This window comes from Rutidosis leptorrhynchoides, unplaced genomic scaffold (assembly GCF_046630445.1).
Source record: "Rutidosis leptorrhynchoides isolate AG116_Rl617_1_P2 unplaced genomic scaffold, CSIRO_AGI_Rlap_v1 contig496, whole genome shotgun sequence".
Taxonomy (NCBI): domain Eukaryota; kingdom Viridiplantae; phylum Streptophyta; class Magnoliopsida; order Asterales; family Asteraceae; genus Rutidosis; species Rutidosis leptorrhynchoides.
Window position 1 is genome coordinate 15,707 of NW_027266726.1, and position 22,259 is coordinate 37,965.

General features: G+C 36.4%; 3 protein-coding genes and 1 pseudogene across 3 annotated transcripts; 3 read left to right on the top strand and 1 right to left on the bottom strand.

The window, feature by feature from the left end:
* Positions 1-2,987: 2,987 nt before the first annotated feature.
* LOC139884045 (protein THYLAKOID FORMATION1, chloroplastic-like) lies at positions 2,988-10,325 on the top strand (annotated as a pseudogene).
* Positions 10,326-11,382: 1,057 nt separating this feature from the next.
* LOC139884046 (coumaroyl-CoA:anthocyanidin 3-O-glucoside-6''-O-coumaroyltransferase 1-like) lies at positions 11,383-12,783 on the top strand. The gene has a single exon (XM_071868127.1). It carries the CDS (start codon positions 11,383-11,385, stop codon positions 12,781-12,783), a length of 1,401 nt encoding a protein of 466 aa, XP_071724228.1.
* Positions 12,784-13,421: 638 nt separating this feature from the next.
* Positions 13,422-14,810, top strand: LOC139884047 (coumaroyl-CoA:anthocyanidin 3-O-glucoside-6''-O-coumaroyltransferase 1-like). Its single transcript, XM_071868128.1, has one exon. The coding sequence runs from the start codon at positions 13,422-13,424 to the stop codon at positions 14,808-14,810; it is 1,389 nt and encodes a 462-aa protein (XP_071724229.1).
* Positions 14,811-17,618: 2,808 nt separating this feature from the next.
* Positions 17,619-22,028, bottom strand: LOC139884048 (coumaroyl-CoA:anthocyanidin 3-O-glucoside-6''-O-coumaroyltransferase 2-like). The gene is made up of 4 exons (XM_071868129.1): positions 21,831-22,028; positions 20,850-20,907; positions 20,029-20,093; positions 17,619-19,010 (listed from the first exon to the last, which is right to left on the bottom strand). The coding sequence occupies exons 1-4, from the start codon at positions 22,026-22,028 to the stop codon at positions 17,619-17,621; spliced, it is 1,713 nt and encodes a 570-aa protein (XP_071724230.1).
* Between the last annotated feature and the right edge of the window lie 231 nt (positions 22,029-22,259).

Below are 22,259 nucleotides of genomic sequence, written 5' to 3' on the forward strand. Positions count from 1 at the left end.
ACGACACCTATTTAACGACAAAGAAAGTCATAAAAAACGACATATTGTACATTCTAACAAAGAGGGAGTATATCAGAATATTATAAACGTTAGAAATTGTCTGGCCATTTTATTGTTGATTCTGAAAGCTTGCCTAGCTCCCTCCGGCCACATTTGCATTCCATGGCGATTGCCACTATCGAACGCGTTTTCTTTTTCTTTTTTTTTTTTTTTTTTTTTTTTTAAATTAGCGGAACAATCCGTGTGGGACACAGGGATCATTTTTATTATGGGCATCTTTTTATTTTTATATGATATAAATTTTATAATTAAGTCTACATTACCTACCTTTTATCGATATGAAAATGCTACATTCTATTTCATAAAAAATAGCATATCACATATACCAACGATTCAGATAAAAACATCACTTTAACGTATTCCAACTATGGTGTGAAAGTATTTTGAGTCTTATAATCTCATCTATAATCAAGGAATTGAATTTCTAAATGATGTATGACAATAAATTTTTAAAACATATACATTATAATGGGCATTCATAAACTTATTCATTAACTAAATTTTTCGATGATTTATTAGACTTGAAATTTCTCAATGATAGAGAACTTGCAAGTTTGAAAAAAGAGAGCATAATTACCTATCTTGGAAAAACTTCAATGAAGACGATATTTGTGGAACTTTTCTTTGGCTTTCCATCTTTATTAAGTGTGAGGATCTTTAGACGTGCACAATTTGTGACCCTTGATACAACTACGTACAATTGACCATCTCTGAAGGCAGGTTTGTAACATGATTTAGCGATTTTCCTTTGACTATTATTTATTGACATTGCAAAGGCCATTGCTATCGAGAATTGTCTCCGGTAAAATTTGAACGGCAGCCTCGATTCGAACGAGGATAGATTCATTTGGTGCAATCAATAGCTTTTTTATGACACCAGTACCATGCATGATCATTGCCTCCAATACGCGTTTACAAGTTGTGTCAAAAGAAACCTCATCTCATTAAACAAGCCGTTTGAATGGGCTATGTTTCGTAGCAACATTACTGGACTACCGGCCTTGAGATTCAATTCACAGATTGGTAACACATAGCACCTAATGGAGTTCAAGAATTTAGTAGTGTGAAGCTCCACAAGCATGTCCGATTACGACTTTAATAACAAATCTGAGCTATAATAGATGTTTTAGGAAAGAGATGCCTTGGAGGTGGTGTAGGGCGGTACGCGGTGGCTTTAGTGGTGGTGAAGCCGTGACCGGCTGCAGTCGGTAGCCATTTAGTGGTTGTCATGGATTTTATGCAGGAAAGATGATTTGTAACCAGAGAAGCAACATTTGATGAGGAGGAAGAATCGAGTAGTGGACATGTTTAAGGGTTGAGTTTATTAGGTTAGAGTTTAGAAATGGACTTTTAATATTGTTGGTCTTAGATATACTGATGAGTGTAAATTATTGGGCTTAAATACATATGAGTGTAAATATTATTGAGTTTAAATAAATGTATCGGTTATAACCAAATTTTCGGTCACTTTAACCTTTGGTTAATCGGTCCAAAGTCGACCAACGAACCTCAAATTTCTCAGACCGAATCGAAAACCGAAAAGCCAAACCGAACCCTAGAAAAACCGACTGTTTGATTCGATTTTCCGATTTTGGTTCGGTCAGACATTTTGTGCCTATCCCTTAAGAATGAGGCATCCTTTTGGTGACCAAGCATATAACTGTAATAGAGCTTGAGCTTGCTCCTTAGTTTGAGCAGGTTGTTCCATATTGAGCTCGAGTTGGGAGGCTTCCTTAATCCTAAAAACCTCAAGCGCGACAATTTGATACGATTGCTCTAAGTAGCCCAAAGTGAACTTTTTATTATAAAAAATTAGTAAAATATATAGATTTTGATAAGTGATTCAAAAATAAATACATCAGGGATAATAAAACCTAAAACGAGATATTACATGAGAATGAAAAATATAGAAATAATACATTGAAGAGCTAAATTGGTAATATTATTTTTTTTATTAAAGAAAAGTTTCAATAGATTTTGCTCTTGATACAAAGAAATCTCTATGAATCAAATTCCCTTATAGTTTACCTTGTTCAAAATATTAGAGAGGTTATTAACTGTCAATGGTTTCTCTTGATAGTTGGGGGACTAATTATCAAATTGATCATGTTGATTAAGATTTTAGTTAACCAAGTTTCGAGAATATTTTTTAAATCATTGCTATTATAATACAAAGTTTCTAGATTGATTTTGTCTATCTTCTTTTTGATACCTGAGAATCTAAAATGAGTAATAGAGATGATTTTAATCTAAGACAAACGCATCAATCGGATGATGGATTACTAAGATGCAATTTGGATTTATTCATATTTTTGTGGCCGAACTGTTAAGCTTAGTCTACACCAAAATGTTCTAAATTTGAAAAATTCGACGCCTCCACGACTTTCCTCTCGTCAAAACTAGTATGGCCATAAAAAATCTCCGGAATCTGACGAGCCGGATTCTGGAAATTTTTTTAGGAAGGTTTATGATGCTTACGTGACATTTTGGCCGAATCAGCACATGACCTGATGCTTGTTTGGCGATGACTGCACATATTTAACGAAAATTTGGTTTCACATAATCAATATTTGACAGAATGTATGATTTTGTTAATAAAATTAACAGAATGATAGCAAAGTGTTAACAAAAAATCGCGAGGTAGGAATTTGTTAGTTTTTGTACCGTTGAGGTAGAAAAATGTTATTATCCCAATAAATTAGTACCAAGTAAAAATACGTCCTACTTGTCGAGTTGTCCCTACAAAAACACAACGAAGTGGGTAATTCTTTCTCTCCCTCTCATTTTCCGAAGAAACAAACACTTCACAAAACTGAAAATTGAAACACATCGCTTTGATATTCCTAATGTAAAGATTAAAAGAAGAAGAAGAGATTGATTTATTATCAGATTTTCAGACTGCATATCCTCTCTGTCTTAGCTGAAAAATGGCGGCTGTCGCTTCACTTTCCTTCTCGGCATTGACTCAATCGTGTAGTTGTACAGATAGAAGAGTTTAATAGTTCTTCCTCTACTCGAAACTTAGCTTCTTTGGGATCTCGCGCCGGTAGTACGTGGCATTACCGGGCCCCGTCGGACGCTCTAATACAGCTTCCCATGGGGTGGTAGTTCTCTGCATGTCATCAGGCAAGCGTTTACTAAAGAACAACCCTAGTTTCTAAAATTAGCGGTTGCCCTTCTTAATTCTCTAGTAGAATACCAACATTGTGCTATGTAGACATGCTGAAAAAACTCAAGTTATGACAATTCCGATAAGTTAACTATTCAAACATGAGTTAATTTGAGTATTAATTACATAAATAAGGATGCATTTTAATAGGTAGACGGAATATGTGATTGTTTTGGCGAGGTACACAAAATAATGAGGTCGAGTTTTCAAAACTCGATCTTCATTGTTAATCGGGTGATTAATATTTTATTAATGGGTGATTAAGAAAACGAAAGTAAAATCGAGTCTTGAATACTCGAATTTCATCATTAAAAACATCATTACCCCCTAATTATGTTATGATTGTGTTATCTTATTAAATAAAATTCAAGTTCGAGTAACAAAAACTTGATCTTGCTTCTGATAAGTCGATTTTGACACGTTTAAGTGCGGGGTTAAAACTTGGGATTACGTTGAGATAAAATTCGAGTTTCAAAAAATCGAACTTCGCATAATCGAGTTTCAAAAACTCGAACTTGCCATAATCGGGTTTCAAAAACACGAACTTGCCATAATTGGATTTCAAAAACTCGATCTTGGTCAGTCTTCCTCTACCCCACATCTCTCTCTTCTCTGTCTCACCGGAAGAAAGCCTTTCACTCTCACGTCTCTCTCGTCTCATCTCATCTCACCGAAATACAAATCTCTCAAAAATCTCTTTGTCTCAAAGCTCTCTCTGTCTCAAAATTTTCTCCGTCTTAAAACTCTCAATCCAAACCAATAGTAACAAACTACAAAAACTTCCTTCTATATTCTCAAAACTTTCTCCGTCTCAAAACTCACCGAAATATAAATTTCTTAGATTGTTCGTTCTTCTCCTTCCACGATAATTAAGTTATGATTTTTTTCTTCTATATTCTTATTTGTGATTTGTAAATAGACGTTACATGCTATTGTATTTAAGATAAGATAAGAAATGAAATTAATTTAGTTTTTATATTTTTTTACCAAATTTTTGGTTCGATCTTTCTGTGGTATATTTCTATTACGGAAAATTTTGTATATGGTGTTGTGTATACTGAACGGTAGTTTGATTAAATCATTTTATGACTGTAATATTGAGTGTTAGGAGTATTTAATTAATTGAGTACATTATATATTGTTTATGGAATTTTGTTTCGTTAAATTCTAAATATGTAACAATTGGACTGAAGTTGTTTTGGTCGATGGTTAAAAATCGATTCCTTATAGTTCGAAGAGTTTCAAATCGGACTTCTTATATTTTGTTAAATGCCTTATGTTAATACTCCTTATTTATTATTTTGTTGTATGTTATAGACCTAATAAAAAATATTTATTCACGTTTAGGTTATGGAGGGGTCTACGTCAGGTAGATCCTAGAGATCGTCGTGGGTTTTGCAGGGACCTAAACAAGGCGACCTTCTGTGGATACAGCCCCATCACCGCTCTGCTCATATTTTTCTTTCCGTCTCGATGTACGACAAGGAGTTGGCTGTCCGAAGGACAGACAAGTTTATCTGGGATTTACTGGAGAATGTGGATTACTGTCCAGACAGCGTCCGAGAACAAATTGACAGGCTTGGGTTCGGATTGATTCCTCACTCACAAGATGAATTCCATACAAAAAAAGCAGGTGATGAATCCCGAGGATTCTTTACAGGAGTTTCATTTGATTTTCTGGGATCTGGTTCTGACACGATGGCCGCCCCATCGCAATATCCGGTCTTTTCCGATTATCCTGCATCCCGAGATTTGTTTGCACTCCTAGATGATCCACAGTGTCTATCACAGCCTATTGAACGATAGTTTCTTGATACTGGGCGTCGTCATTCCAAGAGTAGTAAGTATTCGGTTGTAAACCTTTCTAGCCAATTTCAATCACCGGTACTCGATGATATGAACTGTGTTGGTTTCGAGGTTCATGGGTTCAACTACCAGTTTAGGTTTTGGAATTTATGCGGGATCATCTACACACGCCCTATCACCGCATAAGGCTCAACCCGATGAGGATCCGATGGATGAAATTCCTGGACACAATTACAACTTGCGTCAAATCAGAAGGAATTCCCCTAGGTATCCCGAGAGTTGTAGTGGACCTAAACATGTGGGAGGGGGACATCGACATCGTTAGTTTTTTTTAGATCGATTACATATGTACTTATAAAATACGCTTTTCAACTTCACTTGTTTATTTTTAATAATAGCATAATATTTTTTTTAATCGCATATTTGAATGAATTGTTGAATCGCATTTTTTTAATTTAAGGAAGTTCATGCTTATTTGATCATATTCCCAAACTGCTACTTAAAACAAACATCAAGCAAATGAAACAAGAACGATATATAGTACTGTCTTCATAAATTGTATAAATAAAAGTCTGATCATTCATCATCATCATGATCATCATCGGAAGACGGATTTCCTTAGAGTCTGTATAGGTCGTAAAACATGTTTGTAGGCACTCTGTCAGATGGCGGGTGACTTTTATTACAGCCAGTGATGACTTGATCGAAGTTGCTGCATCGACTACAAGCCGGTGGTCTGCGGCCTTTCCCGTTGACGTAGTCCATTGCTCCTTTTCGTCTTAAAAATCTCTTCCGACCCGAACCAGAATGGTACATCATCCGACTATCATCTGGCAAAAGCTGCCAGTCTAGATTTCGGGGCCACAGGGAATCGTCCACCGGGTTTAAATCACCGCTGAACTGCTGATTCCATCCCTCCATTTTGTAGCACGGAGCAACTAAATCCATGGGGTCGTAGTCAATTATCGCCGCAATGGCCATTGTATGGGAACAAGGGATCCGGTATGTCTCCCATTTTCCGCATGTGCATTTACACTCTCCAAAGCGAATCGTATGTTTATTACCGCCAGACCTGGGACCACGTAATGCAGTTCTCACAGAGTATTTAAATTCATTTGATCTGAATTTCTTCACCGTGTGCTTTCTGGCTCTCATCTTATACTTCTCCATAGATATCGGTGTAAGGACTTTGCCCCAGTATTCACTTTTTATCCGCTCGTCGTCAAAAATCTTAACAGCTTTTTCGTGCATTGCCTGGATGAAGGCCCTAATTGGCAACAAATGGTCACATTACCGCACGTTGTTGTAACCCTCTGCATTGTTCGATGTAGTTATTCCCCACTGGTAGAATCCATCTTCGAACAATGTCCGCTTCTCAATCGGCAGTTTATGAAGCCACGTACAAGCGGCTTCACTTTTATTTTGCAAAGCGTCCCATGCATCACAATACTTACGCTGCTGAATCTCGGTACCGACGGTCCAACTTAGAGTTTTCACCCCTTTTGTTTTTTTAATCTTGAACAACAGATTCGCACAAACGTGCAATATACAGTACTTGTGCAAATGTAGTAAATCAAAATTAAAAATTAAAATTGATATGGCAATCTTGAAATTAGGATTTTATCATTACCTGTGAACTCTTCAAGCTGAAATTTTTTCATCAAGCTTGTCGATTGCAGTCAGGATGCCCTTGTGACGATCTGAGATGATACATGTGACCTTACGCCTCAAAATAAATTTCTTCAGGTACTTAAGGAACCAGTACGAACTGTGCGTAGATTCCTCGTCTATGATGGCATATGCGCGGGCACAATCCTTGTGTTGGCTTTCTGGACCATTGCAACAATCCCCTTTTCCTTGTATGCACTACGAAGATGCATAGCGTTGACAGTAACTACTGGGAGACTATGTTTAAATGTCAGTCTTGTGGCTCCGAAAGACCAAAATACATACCTGAATAAATATACATGAATAAGTATGTTGTATAAATTTCTTAGCATATGAAAAAAAATATCAAAGCACAGTTCAAACCTGAAAATCATTTTCGTCAAATGTACGCGTCCATCCACCTTATGGAACTTTCATCGAACCTTTGTCCCATCATTAGAGTCTTCAAGCGCTTTCATGTAACAGGGTAACTCCCAGAAATTTGACTCCCAATCTCCGTACACCATATTCATCACTATTCTCTTACCGTCCGAAGCTTTTTTCTTTCCAATTTGAATGCCGTATACTCTTTCAACGTCCCGCTGAATACTCTTTATTTCTTTATTTGGACTATCTTGTATAGCGTCCGCTATGATAAGACAACATTACTTTGTGACACATTCATGTCATTGCCTCTAGTATTTACTCCGTGACAATTGTCTTCAGGACACCATACAACCACTTACCAAAAATCAGTTTCGCTATTCAGCGAAACCCGGATCCTCCAGTTGCAATCAATATCGTGACATCGCTATTTCAAATAGTCGGGCTTTCGTGTAATGCATTCTGCAACCCATGTTTTCTTTGTGCTCTCCTTAACGTAATAGCTCTTCCTCGTTGGGTCGACCACCTGGTTATCGCATCTTTAATCTCTTTCTTGCCTTACTAAAATTCGTTCCGATCGTTATGGAATTAGGGTCGCCAGAATACTTAGTTGGTGCAGCTGTCATGCGGCGATTTGCTACGATGTTAGGTCTTTCCATGTTGTTGTACACATAATAACTAGGTGGTACATGTGTTCCAACAGGCTTGATGTAATCCTCGTCTTCAGAATACTAGTATTCCTCGTCGTCAAAAGTCTCGTATTCCTCACAATCTTCCTCCGACTCAATAAACGGGAGTCCCGATAATTCTTCCTTGTCACTCTCTTCTTCATTATTGTCCTCATTATCACAAATGTCTACCTGAGACCTAGTTGACTGTACTTCGGTATGGTATCCAGATATTTCTTTAGGATTTTGATTTGGAGCGACGGAGATGAAGACTTCACGACTAATCGTCGGAATTCGATATATCCACGATAGTGAATCGTCATCATGGATCACTATATGAGCTTGTCTCTCCCCGTTGCCGTCCGTGTATACAAATTGGAGATACAACTGCATCGACTCTTCCATAAAATACTGACATTATTGTACATTAATTCTAAAAATTCATCATAGCTCATGGTACGATTAATTAAACATTGTGAGTCGGCAATACCGTAGCACACTAATTTATTATCCACCAATTGTAAAGAACTCCTCCAATACAAATTCAAATAGAAAAAAGACATGTCGTGTTGTTCTTTAAGAAGAAGAAACGTTTAAGAAAAATGAATGAAGAAGAAATGGTTTGTGATATCGTCTGTTTTTTAGAAGAAGATACGTTTAAGAAAGATGAATGAAGAACAAATGGTTTGTGTTGAAGCGTCTTTGCGGTGGGAGTTCTTATAGCAGTAGGATACAACATTCAACAACAATTCAACTCGCAACTACCTGCCTATCTAATTTTTTTTTATTAAAACTAAATTCGAGTTTCTTAAACTCCACTGTGTTAATTTTATTTTAAAAAAATCGAGTTTTTAAAACTCGATTTTGCTATTTTTTATAATTTTAAAACAAAGATCGAGTTTGTAAAACTCGAACTTGATATCCAACCAAGTTCGAGTTTTTAAAACTCGAGTTTGTTATTTTTTATAATTTTAAAACAAAGATCGAGTTCGTAAAATTCAAACTTGATATTATTTTTTATTACATTCAGCGAAAGAAAATCGAGTTTTGAAAACTCAATGTTACTATTTCCAGCCAAACCAAATTCGAGTTTTTAGAATTCGATCTTCTTAATTAGAATTTAGCATGTTCGAATTTTCAGAACTCGAAATTTATATTTTATGTCCATCTATCGCTTTCGACCCACATTTATGTACTCGCTAATTTGATGCTGCTATAGCAAATTACGCAATTTGATTTGCTGTTTGAAATATATACTACTTAAGTATACGCTATGGAATGGATGTCTCTGGTTTTGATCTCTTTTTATTACGATTTATATTCATTGGAATTGATTTGTTTCTATACTTACACTTTCAGATGTTCCCCCCACTGTATCCCAAACAAAGTTGAATTTTCTCAAGGCTTACAAGAAACCTATCCCAAGTATCTACAACAGTCTTACAAGAATTGCTTGTACAACATCATTTGATGAAATACAAAAGTTCGTTTTGGTCTTGGATTTGTGACGGTTTACGATCAACTCATGCAAGGATACCCAAGTGAAGAAGATCGGAACATCACATTTGAATCATACATAAAAGCATTGAATGATGACCCAGAACAATACAGGTTTGTCTCTTTTGAGTTTTGACCACCATTTTTATCCTTCCAAAACTAAATTTAGACAACATTGAACATCAAAAGCTACATTAATGCTTTGGAAAATCATCCATGTGCTTTTGTAAAGAACAAGTTTGTGTGTGGATTATGCATGTTGTTTCTAGAAGGAACTGTAAGAAACCTATGCAGCGTTTTCATATTAATTGAATCTATATGTTTTATACACCTCAGAAGTGATGCACAAAAGTTGGAGGAGTGGGCCAAGGCTCAGAATCCGAGCACATTAGTTGAGTTTTCATCAAGAGATGGAGAAGTGGAGACGATTATGAAAGACAAAAAAAAGAGCTGGGAGTAAAGGAAGTTTCAGCTACACTCGTTTCTTTGCTGTTGGACTGTTTCATCTTCTAGAGGTTGCAAATGCAACTGAACCCACAATACTTGACAAGGTTGGTCTTTTCACTAGTCTGCCAATGTGCCATGGCATCTATAATAAAAATATCAGTTTTATGATTATTCACTCATAAAGGGTGTTCATATCTTAATTCTAATCTTCAAAAGGTTTTACTTTTAGGTGGTTTGACGTATACTGTGAAATTTCTATTAAACAACTTTATTTGCAAGTATATACAGTGAAAACCTTATTTCTATGATTATTTACTCATACAGGGTGGTCATTTCTTAATTCCAATCTTAAAATGTTATTTCAAGTATTAACTTCCATCTTCATTGGAAGATGACATATTAAATGAATCTGTCATTTACCTTTTTGAGCGAAAGAGTTGTTAAATGAATACGTGGAAAGGTAAAAAGACTAATTTCAGTTGTTCTACATTTTTAGATTCTACATTCTTTTACGGTTTTTCTCGAACACTTTTTTGTTCTGTTGCAGAGAGAAGAAAAAGAGAGAAGAAAGGGCCTCAGAAATGATGAATGCGAATGAGGCTATAAAAAGTTGTTTGGGGCTATCCGAGCAATATGCACGCCATTAATTCGTCATGTGGAGAACTCCACACATGGGGGAGCTCAGATATGTTTTGCTTGTTGTTCACGTATGAGTAACAGATTCCATTTTCTTTTTTTGTAAGTTCTCGGTTTCAAAATATGGTGATTGGAGTGAGATTCATCTTTTTTTTTTTTCCTTGACCATGTTTGTATATAACTTCTTTTTTCTATTTAAAAGCAATTTTTTTTTCTTTTTGTATTTTACCATATAGTATACTAAATTGAGTTTGTTTTTAGACTCATTTCCATCCCTAATTGTGGCACAAGAAACTTTCGATCGTCGGTCAACTGCCTGCATTTCTGTTTTATGGGATAGTTTGTTGGTAAACACAACTGAATCACAAAGACAATTTAAATAAGCCCATCTTAGTATTTTTACGCCAGCCACCATTTATCAAGTTGTCCAGGTAATCAGGGCTGACTATTTACGGAAAAAAGAAAAGAAAAATAAATTTCAAGGATGTAAATGCAACATTGTGAAAACTATAGGACCCACATTGTTATTATTCCTTTCACCTCCACAGTTTGGGACGTGTAATAATCGTGTCCATAATTTCTTTTCTGTTCAGTGTCTTCTCCTTCTTGCTGGCGTCGGGTGAGACTGTAATATAGTTTTCTACTGTTTGCAGCTGACTTTGTAACCTAGGTTCTCTGTTTCTTAGATTGAAGTTGAGGATGTACTCCTGGTAAAATTGATTTCTGTTTTGTACAAAATTCAAACAATTGCTGGGATTTTGCTGTGCATTCGTTCCTTTGCCGATAGGTTGATCTGGAAGTTTGAAGAAGTGATCCAACTCGTTCCGAATTTCAAATCGTGCCCAAGTATTCCTTCCTTATCTTTTCCTTCTTGATTATTGTATAAATGAGGCTTCGATTTAAAGATATACTACTAATGAACTTTGTTCCATATAAGCAGGGAAAAGAAAAAAAAAAAATTCAATTTTCTTAGGAGTTTGCATAGAATATGAATATCCCGTAGGTTGTAACAATTAGTCATTGCCTAATCACGATTCTATTGGAATCTCCTCTACTGGAATTATAGCTATGGATATTGCGCACAAGGTGAAAGTTATTGATGAATTTCAAGTATCCCCACCACCTGGTTCCCTCCCTAATACAATCTCTCTGCCTCTGACTTTCTTTGACCTTCCATGGCTACTTATCAGAAACACTCACAGAATGCAACGTCTCTTTTTCTATACATACCCTGATATCTCACTTCAGAACTTCACTCAGACTCTCATCCCTTCGCTTAAATCCTCTCTTTCACTAACCCTGCAACATTTCTTCCCTTTTGTTTCCAATCTCATCCTCCCACCTCAACAGCCAGAAAAACCCTACATTCTATTTACCCAAGGTAATTCTATAACTTTTCTTGTTGCGGAATATCCAGGTGATTTCAATCATGTAAAAAGCGACCAGGCAAAAGACGTTAGAATTTTGCACCCTTTTGCTCCAAGGCTGCTCTCCACGCGTTTGTCTCCTGATGGCACAAGAGTTGATCCTCTTCTCGCAGTTCAAGTTACCTTGTTTCCGAATCAGGGTGTTTGCATTGGGATTGAATTTCATCATGTTGTAGCAGATGGCAAGGCTGTTCATCACTTTATGAAATCGTGGGCTTTGATATGCAGATCAAACGATTATCTCTACAGCCAGGAATTCTTGATGCCGTCTTTCGACAGGAGCTCGATTGAAGATCCATATGAGCTTGAGTCCAGAAGTTTACAACAGTGGAGGGATTGGCATTCAAGTTGTGAAGTTTTTGAAATCCCAACAAATGATGATATTTATACAGACAAGGTTCGATCAACTTTTGTGTTGAAGAGAAGCCAGATTGAGAGACTGAAACAATATTTCTCAAACAAGAGTACTATTGGAATGGCACATTTTTCTTCCTTTGTAGTAACATGTTCCTTTTCATGGGTGTGCTTGATCAAATCATTAAAAAGTAGTGACAATGGCGGCGACAAGCTCTGCTGCCATTGTTTCGTAGCCGACTGTAGGAATCGCTTTGGAATCTCATTACCTACAAATTATTTTGGCAACTGCTTGGCAGCACTTTTTCCAATGGTTGAGAGAAACGAGCTAGTGGCGCATGATGGACTTATTGTTGCAGCTAGAAGCATAGTGAACTGCATAAAAGAATTGGAAAGTAATGGAGCATTGAGAGAGATTGAGAAGTGGGTCACTATAACCGACGGACAATCTTTAGGATCTTCGATTTTTACGACAGTTGCGGGTTCTCCTAAAATGGGTGTTTACCAAACTGATTTTGGCTGGGGGTGTCCGGTGAAGACAGAAGTCACACACATTGATTTATCAAGTACAATATCTCTTGGTGATTGTAGGAATGGGGAAGGGGGAATTGAGATTCAATTGGCACTAAAGAGGGAGGAGATGGACGCTTTCACTGAACATTTTGAAGAAGGCCTGAAGCTTTTGTAAATTCTGCTGATTGTACTTCACCTTAGCAATTATATATATCCACTTAAAAAGTTAAACTTTTGAATGATGTTCAGTTACCATGAGTGGGATGTTCTTAGTTATTATGAGTGATTATATACCCTACCTTGTTGTGGTACTACATGGGTGTATTATTTTTCTACTCCATATTCAAATAATTTTCCATGTGTTGGGAAACTCTGATTTTGTTTATTATATGCAAAGTTCATAGTTTGAAATAAGGTGTACGTAGAGGGAGTAAATACACTCCCCATTCAACAGCCACCATTCATATTTTTCCCTACTCTAAAACTGATGCTCAGTTGTGTCCTTGAGTTCTAGATAAATTCATTCATATGGGAAGATCATTGTTCAGGTTTGATTGAGTATCCTTATCATTTCACACTGTATTCCTTAATCTGACATTCAGTTTGGAGAATGGTGGCTGTTGAATGGGGAGTGCATTTATTGAATATTCAGATAGGCACGTGCAGTGCAAGACTTCCAAAAACTTGAAATACCCATATTGTTATAAATTAGTTATCTTTCCCTCACAATCTTCTCACGCAATCTTCTCTATCTTGGAATTTACCATAACATCAGGTATATTTTTACTCTGTGAAACTATCATTGTTATGGAAATGGGAAGTAAGGTTAAAGTGATGGATGAATTTCAAGTGTCTCCACCACCAGGTTCCCTCCCCACTACAATCTCTCTTCCTCTCACTTACTTTGACCTTCCATGGCTATGCATCAAACAAACTCACAACATGCGAGTTGTCTATTTCTATACATACCCTGAAATCTCTCTTGAGCATTTCAATGAGACCCTTGTCCCATCTCTCAAATCCTCTCTTTCTCTCACTCTGCAACACTTCTTCCCTTTAGTTTCCAATCTCATCCTCCCCCCTGCTCCTCAAAAGCCATACATTCTTTACGAGGAAGGCAATTCTATTTCTTTCACCGTTGCTGAATGTTCAGGTGATTTTGATGACGTCATAAGCGACCGAGCAAAAGATGTTACAATTTTGCACCCTTTTGCGCCGAGGTTGCTCTACACACGTGTGTCGCCTGATGGGACAGGAGTAAACCCTCTTCTTGCAGTTCAAGTTACCCTATTTCCGAATAAGGGTGTTTGTATTGGGATTGAGTTTCATCATGTTGCCGCTGATGGCAGGGCCTTTCTTCATTTCACGAAATCCTGGGCTTCGACATGCAGATCCAACGATTTTCTTGTCAGCGACAAATTCGTGAAGCCGTCTTTTGACCGAAGCTCGATTGAAGATCCATATGACCTCGAGGCCAGAAGTTTAAAACAGTGGAGGGATTTTTATTCAAGAAGTGAAGGTGTAACTGGAACCCCGAAAAATGATGATATTTACAAAGACAAGGTTCGATCCACTTTCGCATTGAAGAGTAGCCAGATCAAACGACTGAAACAATATTTTTCGGACAAGAGTACTGATGGAATGGAACAGATCTCTTCCTTTGTAGTAACATGTTCATTTTCGTTGGTATGCATGATCAAATCACTAGAAAACATCGACAATGCCAGTGACAAGTTCTGCTGTCTTTGTTTCGGAGCTGACTGTAGGAATCGCTTTGGAATCTCATATCCCGAGAATTATTTTGGCAATTGCTTACTAGGATTTTTTCCGAGAGTTCCAAGAAACGAGCTAGTGGGAGATAATGGACTTATCGTCGCAACTCAAACCATTGGTAACTGCATAAAAGAGTTGAAAAGTAATGGAACTGCGAAGGAGATGGACAAGTGGACCACAATAAAACAAGGCTTTGGACCTACGATATTTACCTCAGTTGCAGGTTCTCCTTACTTAGGTATTTACAAGACAGATTTCGGCTGGGGATGCCCGAAGAAGAAGGAAGTTATACATATTGATTTAACGAATACAATATATATTGTTGATAGTAGGGATGATGAAGGAGGGATTGAGATTCAATTGGCACTAAAGAAGAGAGAAATGGAAGCTTTTACTAAACATTTTGAAGAATGCTTGAACCTCACGTAATGCTACTCTGCTAAAGTGTAGTACTCCATTCTAGCTATTCTATGCGCTTAATAAGTTCAGTTCAGTTTTTTTTTTTTTCTAAATAATGTCCAGTTTAATTCTGGCATGTTTGTTATCCAAACCAAGGTACTATCTGTTGGTGTAGTTGTATTGGGGCGTATTAGTGTTTAATTTTCTCTATAAAAAATAAAATAAAAATGTTAGTGATAATTTTCCATGTGTAGAAAATTCAGCGGTTAAGATTATGTTTATTTTATGCACAGTTGATTTTTTTAAAATAAGAGTATTAAGTGCGGGGTAAATTGAAGTTTTGGCTACTCGCTCCGTCTTAAAATACGTGATGTTTCATATGAAAAACATCATTTATTTTTATATAGAAATAGTAGTTCTTAGCTATTTCATGTGTAACACATAAGAATTGTTACACATGCCTATTAAACTATGCCATTTGTAATATTTAAGATCCATAGATTTAGCCCTCTTAATTTGGCATGATTGCATTAGTGTTATCTTAGGCGTGGTTATTACTTATTTGTAGATCAAAGAGCAATTGAGTTGAAACAGTCACAATCAAATTGTTGGATCTTCTTCCGTTAAATGTGTTTCCTTGACAAACTGAAGCAAAGGAATGCAAAGATAGGTGGAATTTTACCCATGTCAAAATTTGATACGCATACTCAAATGTGAGACGGTGAGTATGATTCAACTAAAAATTTGTTGAGTCAAGTTTTAATTAAGTTTTAATCGTCCTGGCTACTTGTTCTTTTTTTTCTTCACTCTCCCCATAATTTCTCATACACACTACAAAAATATCGACAATCCCATTCGCAAACACCATTTTACAAAGCCACGCCTTAAATTAAATAATGGAAATTATCGATGAATTCCAGGTCTCTCCGCCACCAGGCTCCATTCATTCTCTGACCACTCTGCCTCTCACATTCTTTGACCTTCCATGGCTTCTTATGGGAAACACTCACGTGCAACGGCTCTTTTTCTATGCATACCCGGATTACTCACATTGAAAAACTATCCCTGGTCAAATCCTCCCTGTTTTTGACCTTGCAATACTTCTACCCTTTTGTCTCTAACCTAATCCTCACTCCGCGGCAACAAAAGCCACACGGTCTTTTTACCGAAGGGGATTCAGTTTCTTTCACCATTCCTCAATATTCAATGGTAGTATTATTTTATTGAATATCGTGCAGTAAAGCATTACCATTGAGCCAATCAGGACAGTGATCCGAACATCGATTTAATGATTAAGTCATTGTCTCCTTCTTCAAGAGGTTAAAGGTTCATCCAAAAGATTCGAATTTCCGTCGAGAATGTAAAGGAAAAAACATTACCATTGATTGGTACTACTGTTATAGTGGTACAACTCTTTCAATAAGAATTGTAAATATGGAATACCTGATAAATCAAATTCAAAATGGATTCGTTTATCGGAAATCAAGTACCTTCATATATACATGATATATTTTTTTTAGGTCTTTTTGGATATTCTCACAGCCGAGGAAAGAATGATGATGGAATCGATTAGTTGGTTTTCAGGAGAGTCTTGGCTCATGAAGTACTTAGTTAAGGAGACTTGCCAAGAATATATTAAGGACCAAACTCAACCGATTCAATTCAAGCAATCACAGCGGGTGAGGATTTCAAATTCTAGACTAATCTTTCAACTGTTAGTGCACGAAGCGATAAAAAACTGTCCACAAAATTTTTTTCATTTGCAGAAGCTGAAAATCGAATCTCTCCACCTACTGATTAAGGAACGAGACGCTAAACTACCACGCCAACTCTAATGGTTATATATACATGATATGATATATAATGAAAAGACATTATAATAATCAACAGAGGAATATTTTAGTGATTTGATCATTGACCACTAAAAAAAATCAAATTTTAGTGTATTTTTTTATAACTACATTTTCCGTATATATAACTTCAAGAAAAAAAAAAAACATTTTTCATATTAGTATATATCTATTTAATTAATCTTTTTGAATGTCGTGAACATGTTTTTCATTTACATCTATTTTGACGCTCAGATTCTTACGTAAAACGAATTGCGGACTATTATATTACTTGGGTCGACAGCCAAAAAACCCAAGCGAAATGGATTAAATAATTGAAGATTTACGGAAAAAAAGTCAACCGATTAAAACAGCCATAATTTTAGATTCGGTTGTTAGAATCGTAATTATAATAGTGATTCGGAAAGCTCTCGAAAAGTTGTTTCGGTCTTCAAACGGGCCGGTCTTCGTTTTAGATTATTTTCATAATTTTCGTTTTTAGTTGTTTTTCAATTTTGAAACTATTTAAACACTTTTCAGCTGTATTTTCGACATCTTTGAATAAAATTAGACCCCAATTTTAAAAAATTTCAACTGTTCTTTTAAATTTTTGAATTGAAATTCGTTTATACGCTACTTAGATTGCGTAAGATTCGCCGAGCTCTTAAAGTTTTCAATTCCTACAGTTCTGATCACACTTAGTCAGACATTAGGTGATTTCGATTCTAACCTCCAACATTTAAATTTGTATAATTATATGACCTAATTGTAAAATATAAACATTTTTATTATTATATTATTTATATATTATAATCTACGATACAATTACAAATCGAACAACCAAATATTTTTTTATAAATATTTTTTATTAATTAATTAATTATGTGGCTGTATAAATTAAACAATGCAAATCGTTTGGTTAGCACTCAACATGGTACTCTATTACACAATTATGTAATTATTACACTATGAATTTCAATCAACAAGAGCTGTGAATTCTCCACGGAATTCACAGGAGTGAGTTTGCCAATTCATGGTAATAATGCTTTGTAAAAGCATCCATTTCGGCCTTCGTTAGTTCCAGCCCAAACTCAATCCCACCTTCCTCATCCTTGCAGTAATTATTCAAATTTACGGCAATTATCGAATCAGGATGAAGCACATCTAGCTTATTTGGGGAACCCCAACCAAAATCTGTCTTTAGATGGTCAAATTTAGGAGACCCCATAATTACAAATAGAAGATCAGAAGGTCCAAGAAGAAGTTGTTCTTCGACTTCTGTGACCAACTTTTGTACTCCTCTTAATGCTCCGTCACTCTTGAATTCTTTTATGCAGTTTCCTATAGCTCTCGATGCAACAAGAAATCCATTCTGTTCTACAAGCTCACTTCTCTTGGCCACCGCAAAGGACGCCGCTACACAATTTCCGAAATATGTTGTGGGTAAACCAAGTTGATTTCTACAGTCTGCTGGAATAGAAAGACGGCACACCTTGTTATCGGCATCAAAGCGACTTTCTTCCAATGATTTTAACAACCATACCCATATGAAAGAACATGTTACAACATAAGAAGATAAATTGACCAACCCGTTGTTTGTGAAATATTTTTTCAGTTTCCGTATTTGTCTATGCTTCAACACGAAAGTAGATCGAACTTTATCTGCATAGATGTTATCGATTTCACATTCTTGAAAACTCGAGTAATAATCGTGCCACTTTTGCAACAACTTCGCCTCAAGCTCATAAGGATCTCTAATTGCGTCCTTGTTAAATGTCGGCATCGGGAACTTATCAATTTCAACAGTACCATTAGATCGGCAGATCGAGGACCAGGACTGGATGAAGTTGTTGAAGGCCGTCCCATCCGCTACCACATGCCTAAAACCGATCCCAACGCAAATACCCTTATTAGGGAACAAGGTAACTTGGATTGCAAGAAGAGATTCCACGTGCGATCCATCAGGTGATACATGTGGTGGGGGCAAGTTTGGAGCAAACATTCGCAAAACATGAACAGGTTTCGTCTGGTAACTTATGAGTTCATCAAAATCATTATCTGAATAATGAGCGACAGTGAAAGAAACTGAATTCCCTTCAGCGAAGAGAATGTACGGCTTCTGCGGCGATGCTGGTAGGATGAGGCTTGAAACGAAAGGATAGAAGAATTTCAGATTATGAGATAGAGAAGATATTAGTGAAGGGATGGTTATTTGAGTTAAGTGGTGAAGAGACTGTGGATAAGAATAGAAAGAGAGGCCTGTCATGGTCTGCCTATGAGTGAGAATTAGAAAACGAAGGTCAAAGAAAGTGAGTGGCTGATAAATTGTGCTGGGGAGGGAGCCAGGTGGTGGTGCCACTCGGAATTCATTAATGACTTTCACTTTGTGTGCCATAGCTAGCTAGCAATGCCTCTTGAATGTTGATGATGAAGAAAATTATCCAGTATTTATACAGTTCTTCAACTCTTTGGTCATTAATTATTTATTTTTTGATGTTATTTGGTCATTAATTATGAATTTTTTTATGGTTTCTGTCGCATTACAAAGTCAACTATCTTACTTCATTCTAAGTTTTTGATTGAAAATCCTCTTAGACGGATGGCGTTTGACTTGGATGTATATATGATTCTCATTTTACACATCGAAATTGTTTACTCCTCCACTAGACAATTTTTTTTCCTGTAGATATTAATTAGTTGATGATTGATCGCTCAGTTTGAGCCATGAGAACAATGAAATGCTGGAGAATCACATGCCGGCCATATAATTAGGATCTTCAAAATATATATAGATATCTTCCATTTATTCTTTATTTTGATTAGGAATGCGCGGTGATCATGCCTAGATAAACAAATTAATTGTACCTCTACATCAAAATACATGATGTTTTTATTTTTTTGATTTATTCATCAATTCATGTATTCATATACTATACATAAACTAGATATGTAGATTGACGAACCTAAAAACTGAAAATGTATGTATTTTGATAAGGAAGGGTATTTCTTTTATTGCTAGCATTATTTTTTAATTATGGAGATTTGCCTTTGTACTCCATGATAAAATAACTTGCAAGTTTCTGCTTAAATCAGGCAAGTGGCTTATTTCCAAGCAGAGTAATATTAAAATTCATATAAATTGAATACATAGTTAAACTGGAACAAAAATTAAAAAAGGTCCAAGAATCCAAGTTTCAGATTATTAGCTTCAGGTTCAATCTTTATTTCGATCACATCTGCGCTATGAATCATTAAATTAAATGTCAACTTGGAGACATTGATAGTGGTCTATATTTTGAATAGCAGGACAGCTGCACCTGACAATTTTTAATCAATAAGAATCACATATATCATCCAACAAGTAATCCAATTTAGATTCTTCAAATTAAAGAAGAAGAAAATCATAATAATTAATTCACTTGCGGATCATGCATATTCTTCAAACTTGGAACAATAACAGATTCAGTACCAAAAGTGTTAAATCCTGATTATGGGGGTTCAGTCATAATTATAGAAAAAGGATCAATTCTCATTAAACCTGCAGGAGACCTGCACGGCGAGACCCTCAACCTTCCCACAATTAAGAATAGCTTATGAGTAGAATCAACTATCAAAAGAGTTGGTAACGGGTAACCTTATTATTGTGCCTATTACGTTTACGAATTCTAATTTTGTTAAATCAGCATCAACGAAGAAGAGTTAGTACCACGTCGTTCTTCTTGATCTGTGAAGAATGTTTACAAAACTCAAGGCGGGAGTGACCTTAATGGGTTGACAGTGAGAATAAATTGCCACCAGTATATAGCTGAAGTTGTTGCATCTTTGGGTTTGCAATTGGGCATGAATTTTGCACTTGAAGTGGAGGAAGCAACTGAAGTTATTGATCATTAAATTGAGAAGATGATGAATCAGCAAGCCTAGTTTGCTATGGAGCTAGTTTCCTTCCCTAGCTTTGGAGCCAGTTTGAAGAGTAAAAGCTTGGCAAACTTTCACGGTTTTCTTTGATAAACCTTCCTGACGAGTGACAAGCTTGCAAAATCCAGGTTTTATCTAACGTTAATGCTAAGTGTGTTCTTTTGTCATTATGCTTTGGTGAAGGATTTTATTTCTACTACTATTTATTCTGGAGACTTATGGGTTAGTAGTAAATTTGGCAACGGGGGATCGTGCAACAAGACTTCATGCTTGTGGTATGGGCAGTTGTAGCTTGGACTTTATGGAGTAAAAAAAACATGTTTACCTTTGGGCAATTGTAGATGGGATGCCATGCTCTTTGCTATCATGTATCGAGATGTGTGCTGTTACAAATTAAGTGGCAAATAAAATCTTCACTTATACATTTCAGAACTCATTGCATAAGCTTCAAATTTTGGATGAACAAGAGAAAGTGGAGATTATTATTTGGCATTTTTGTATCATTGCAATGAGGTGTATCGTTTTTTTTTAATGGTTATTCTTGTTGTCTATGCTTGGGATTTCGCGTTTTTCATTGATCTAGGGTGCATGTACTCGATCCTCTACACTTTATAATTGACTTTTGTAATTTGTCCCGATAGTATAGTCGCAAATGATATTTATCGATAATACCAACGGTTTTGTCCTAATTCGGAGGGTTGGGTGAGTTTCATCCAGAGATTATAGATAAATTGACGTGACTTTAATAAAATCGTTTCCTCCTTTATTAGAAAAAAAAAATCAACTATCACACACAATGTGTCCCCCACTACTTTCCTATCGGGAAACTCAATAAATACATGAACCAATACATGATTTGAGGAACACGATTCTTCAAATCACGAGTCGTGTATACCTACATATCCAAAATTATCTGTTATGCAGCCTCAATAGTAGATATAGACGAAAGAGATTTTACGTTTATAAAATTCGACCGTGATGGATTAAAAAGACACCTGCTGCAGAAGGTCGGCCACCAAAGATGAATCAATGCGTCTAACGCCACACACTACCTTCACTCGCCTGGCAGGCCGAGCCCTTGAATGATACGTCAATACACTAGAGGATCCCCCAAGATCTTCAACATCCTAATCCCTGGGAGATGGAAGGATAATGGAAGATTCTCCCCACAACTCTTAAAACTTCCCTCAGCTAAAAAAATTCTCTCCTTCCGGGCTAACAGTGATCTTGCTAGAATGGTAACATCTTTGTTAACGTTACTAACAAGATCCGCTCACCTCTTGATGGACAATCTCTGCCTGATAACCTCACATCCACTAGTTGATAGGACTTGACGTTTAGCTTTGAGAGAAACCTTTTTGGGGAGAATAGTAATAACTGTCATCTTTTTCCCTACTTCGCTACTCCTCGCACAAGAAACGAGCTCATTCCCATTCCCTGTTAAAGTACGACCCCCTGAACAATCCTTCAAAATTGGAGAGCTAGGGATATCCACGCAAAGCATTATCGACTTCTTCTTGTAGCCCCAAAGCATACAAAGAGGCTTCGTCAATTAACGTCTGTTAGCTAGTTATGCTCACTTGTCCCTAAACGTCCCGTTAAGTAACAACGTGTCAAAGTATCATCTAACATGTGGAGAGCCAACTTACCCCACCTCGACCTCACACCAATAACAGCAAACGACAAGTTTCTTCTGTGTCTCCAACAAATAAAAATGACGATGTTTACTGCTTTG

Coding starts and splice junctions, on each gene's coding strand:
- LOC139884046 (XM_071868127.1), top strand. CDS start 11,383: ATGGATATTGCGCACAAGGTGAAAGTTATTGATGAATTTCAAGTATCC.
- LOC139884047 (XM_071868128.1), top strand. CDS start 13,422: ATGGGAAGTAAGGTTAAAGTGATGGATGAATTTCAAGTGTCTCCACCA.
- LOC139884048 (XM_071868129.1), bottom strand. CDS start 22,028: ATGCTTTGCGTGGATATCCCTAGCTCTCCAATTTTGAAGGATTGTTCA. Junction 20,094..20,849: donor CCATCTACAATTGCCCAAAG/GTAAACATGTTT, acceptor CCCCATAATCAG/GATTTAACACTTTTGGTACT. Junction 19,011..20,028: donor AGAATATGCATGATCCGCAA/GTGAATTAATTA, acceptor AGGCATTGCTAG/CTAGCTATGGCACACAAAGT.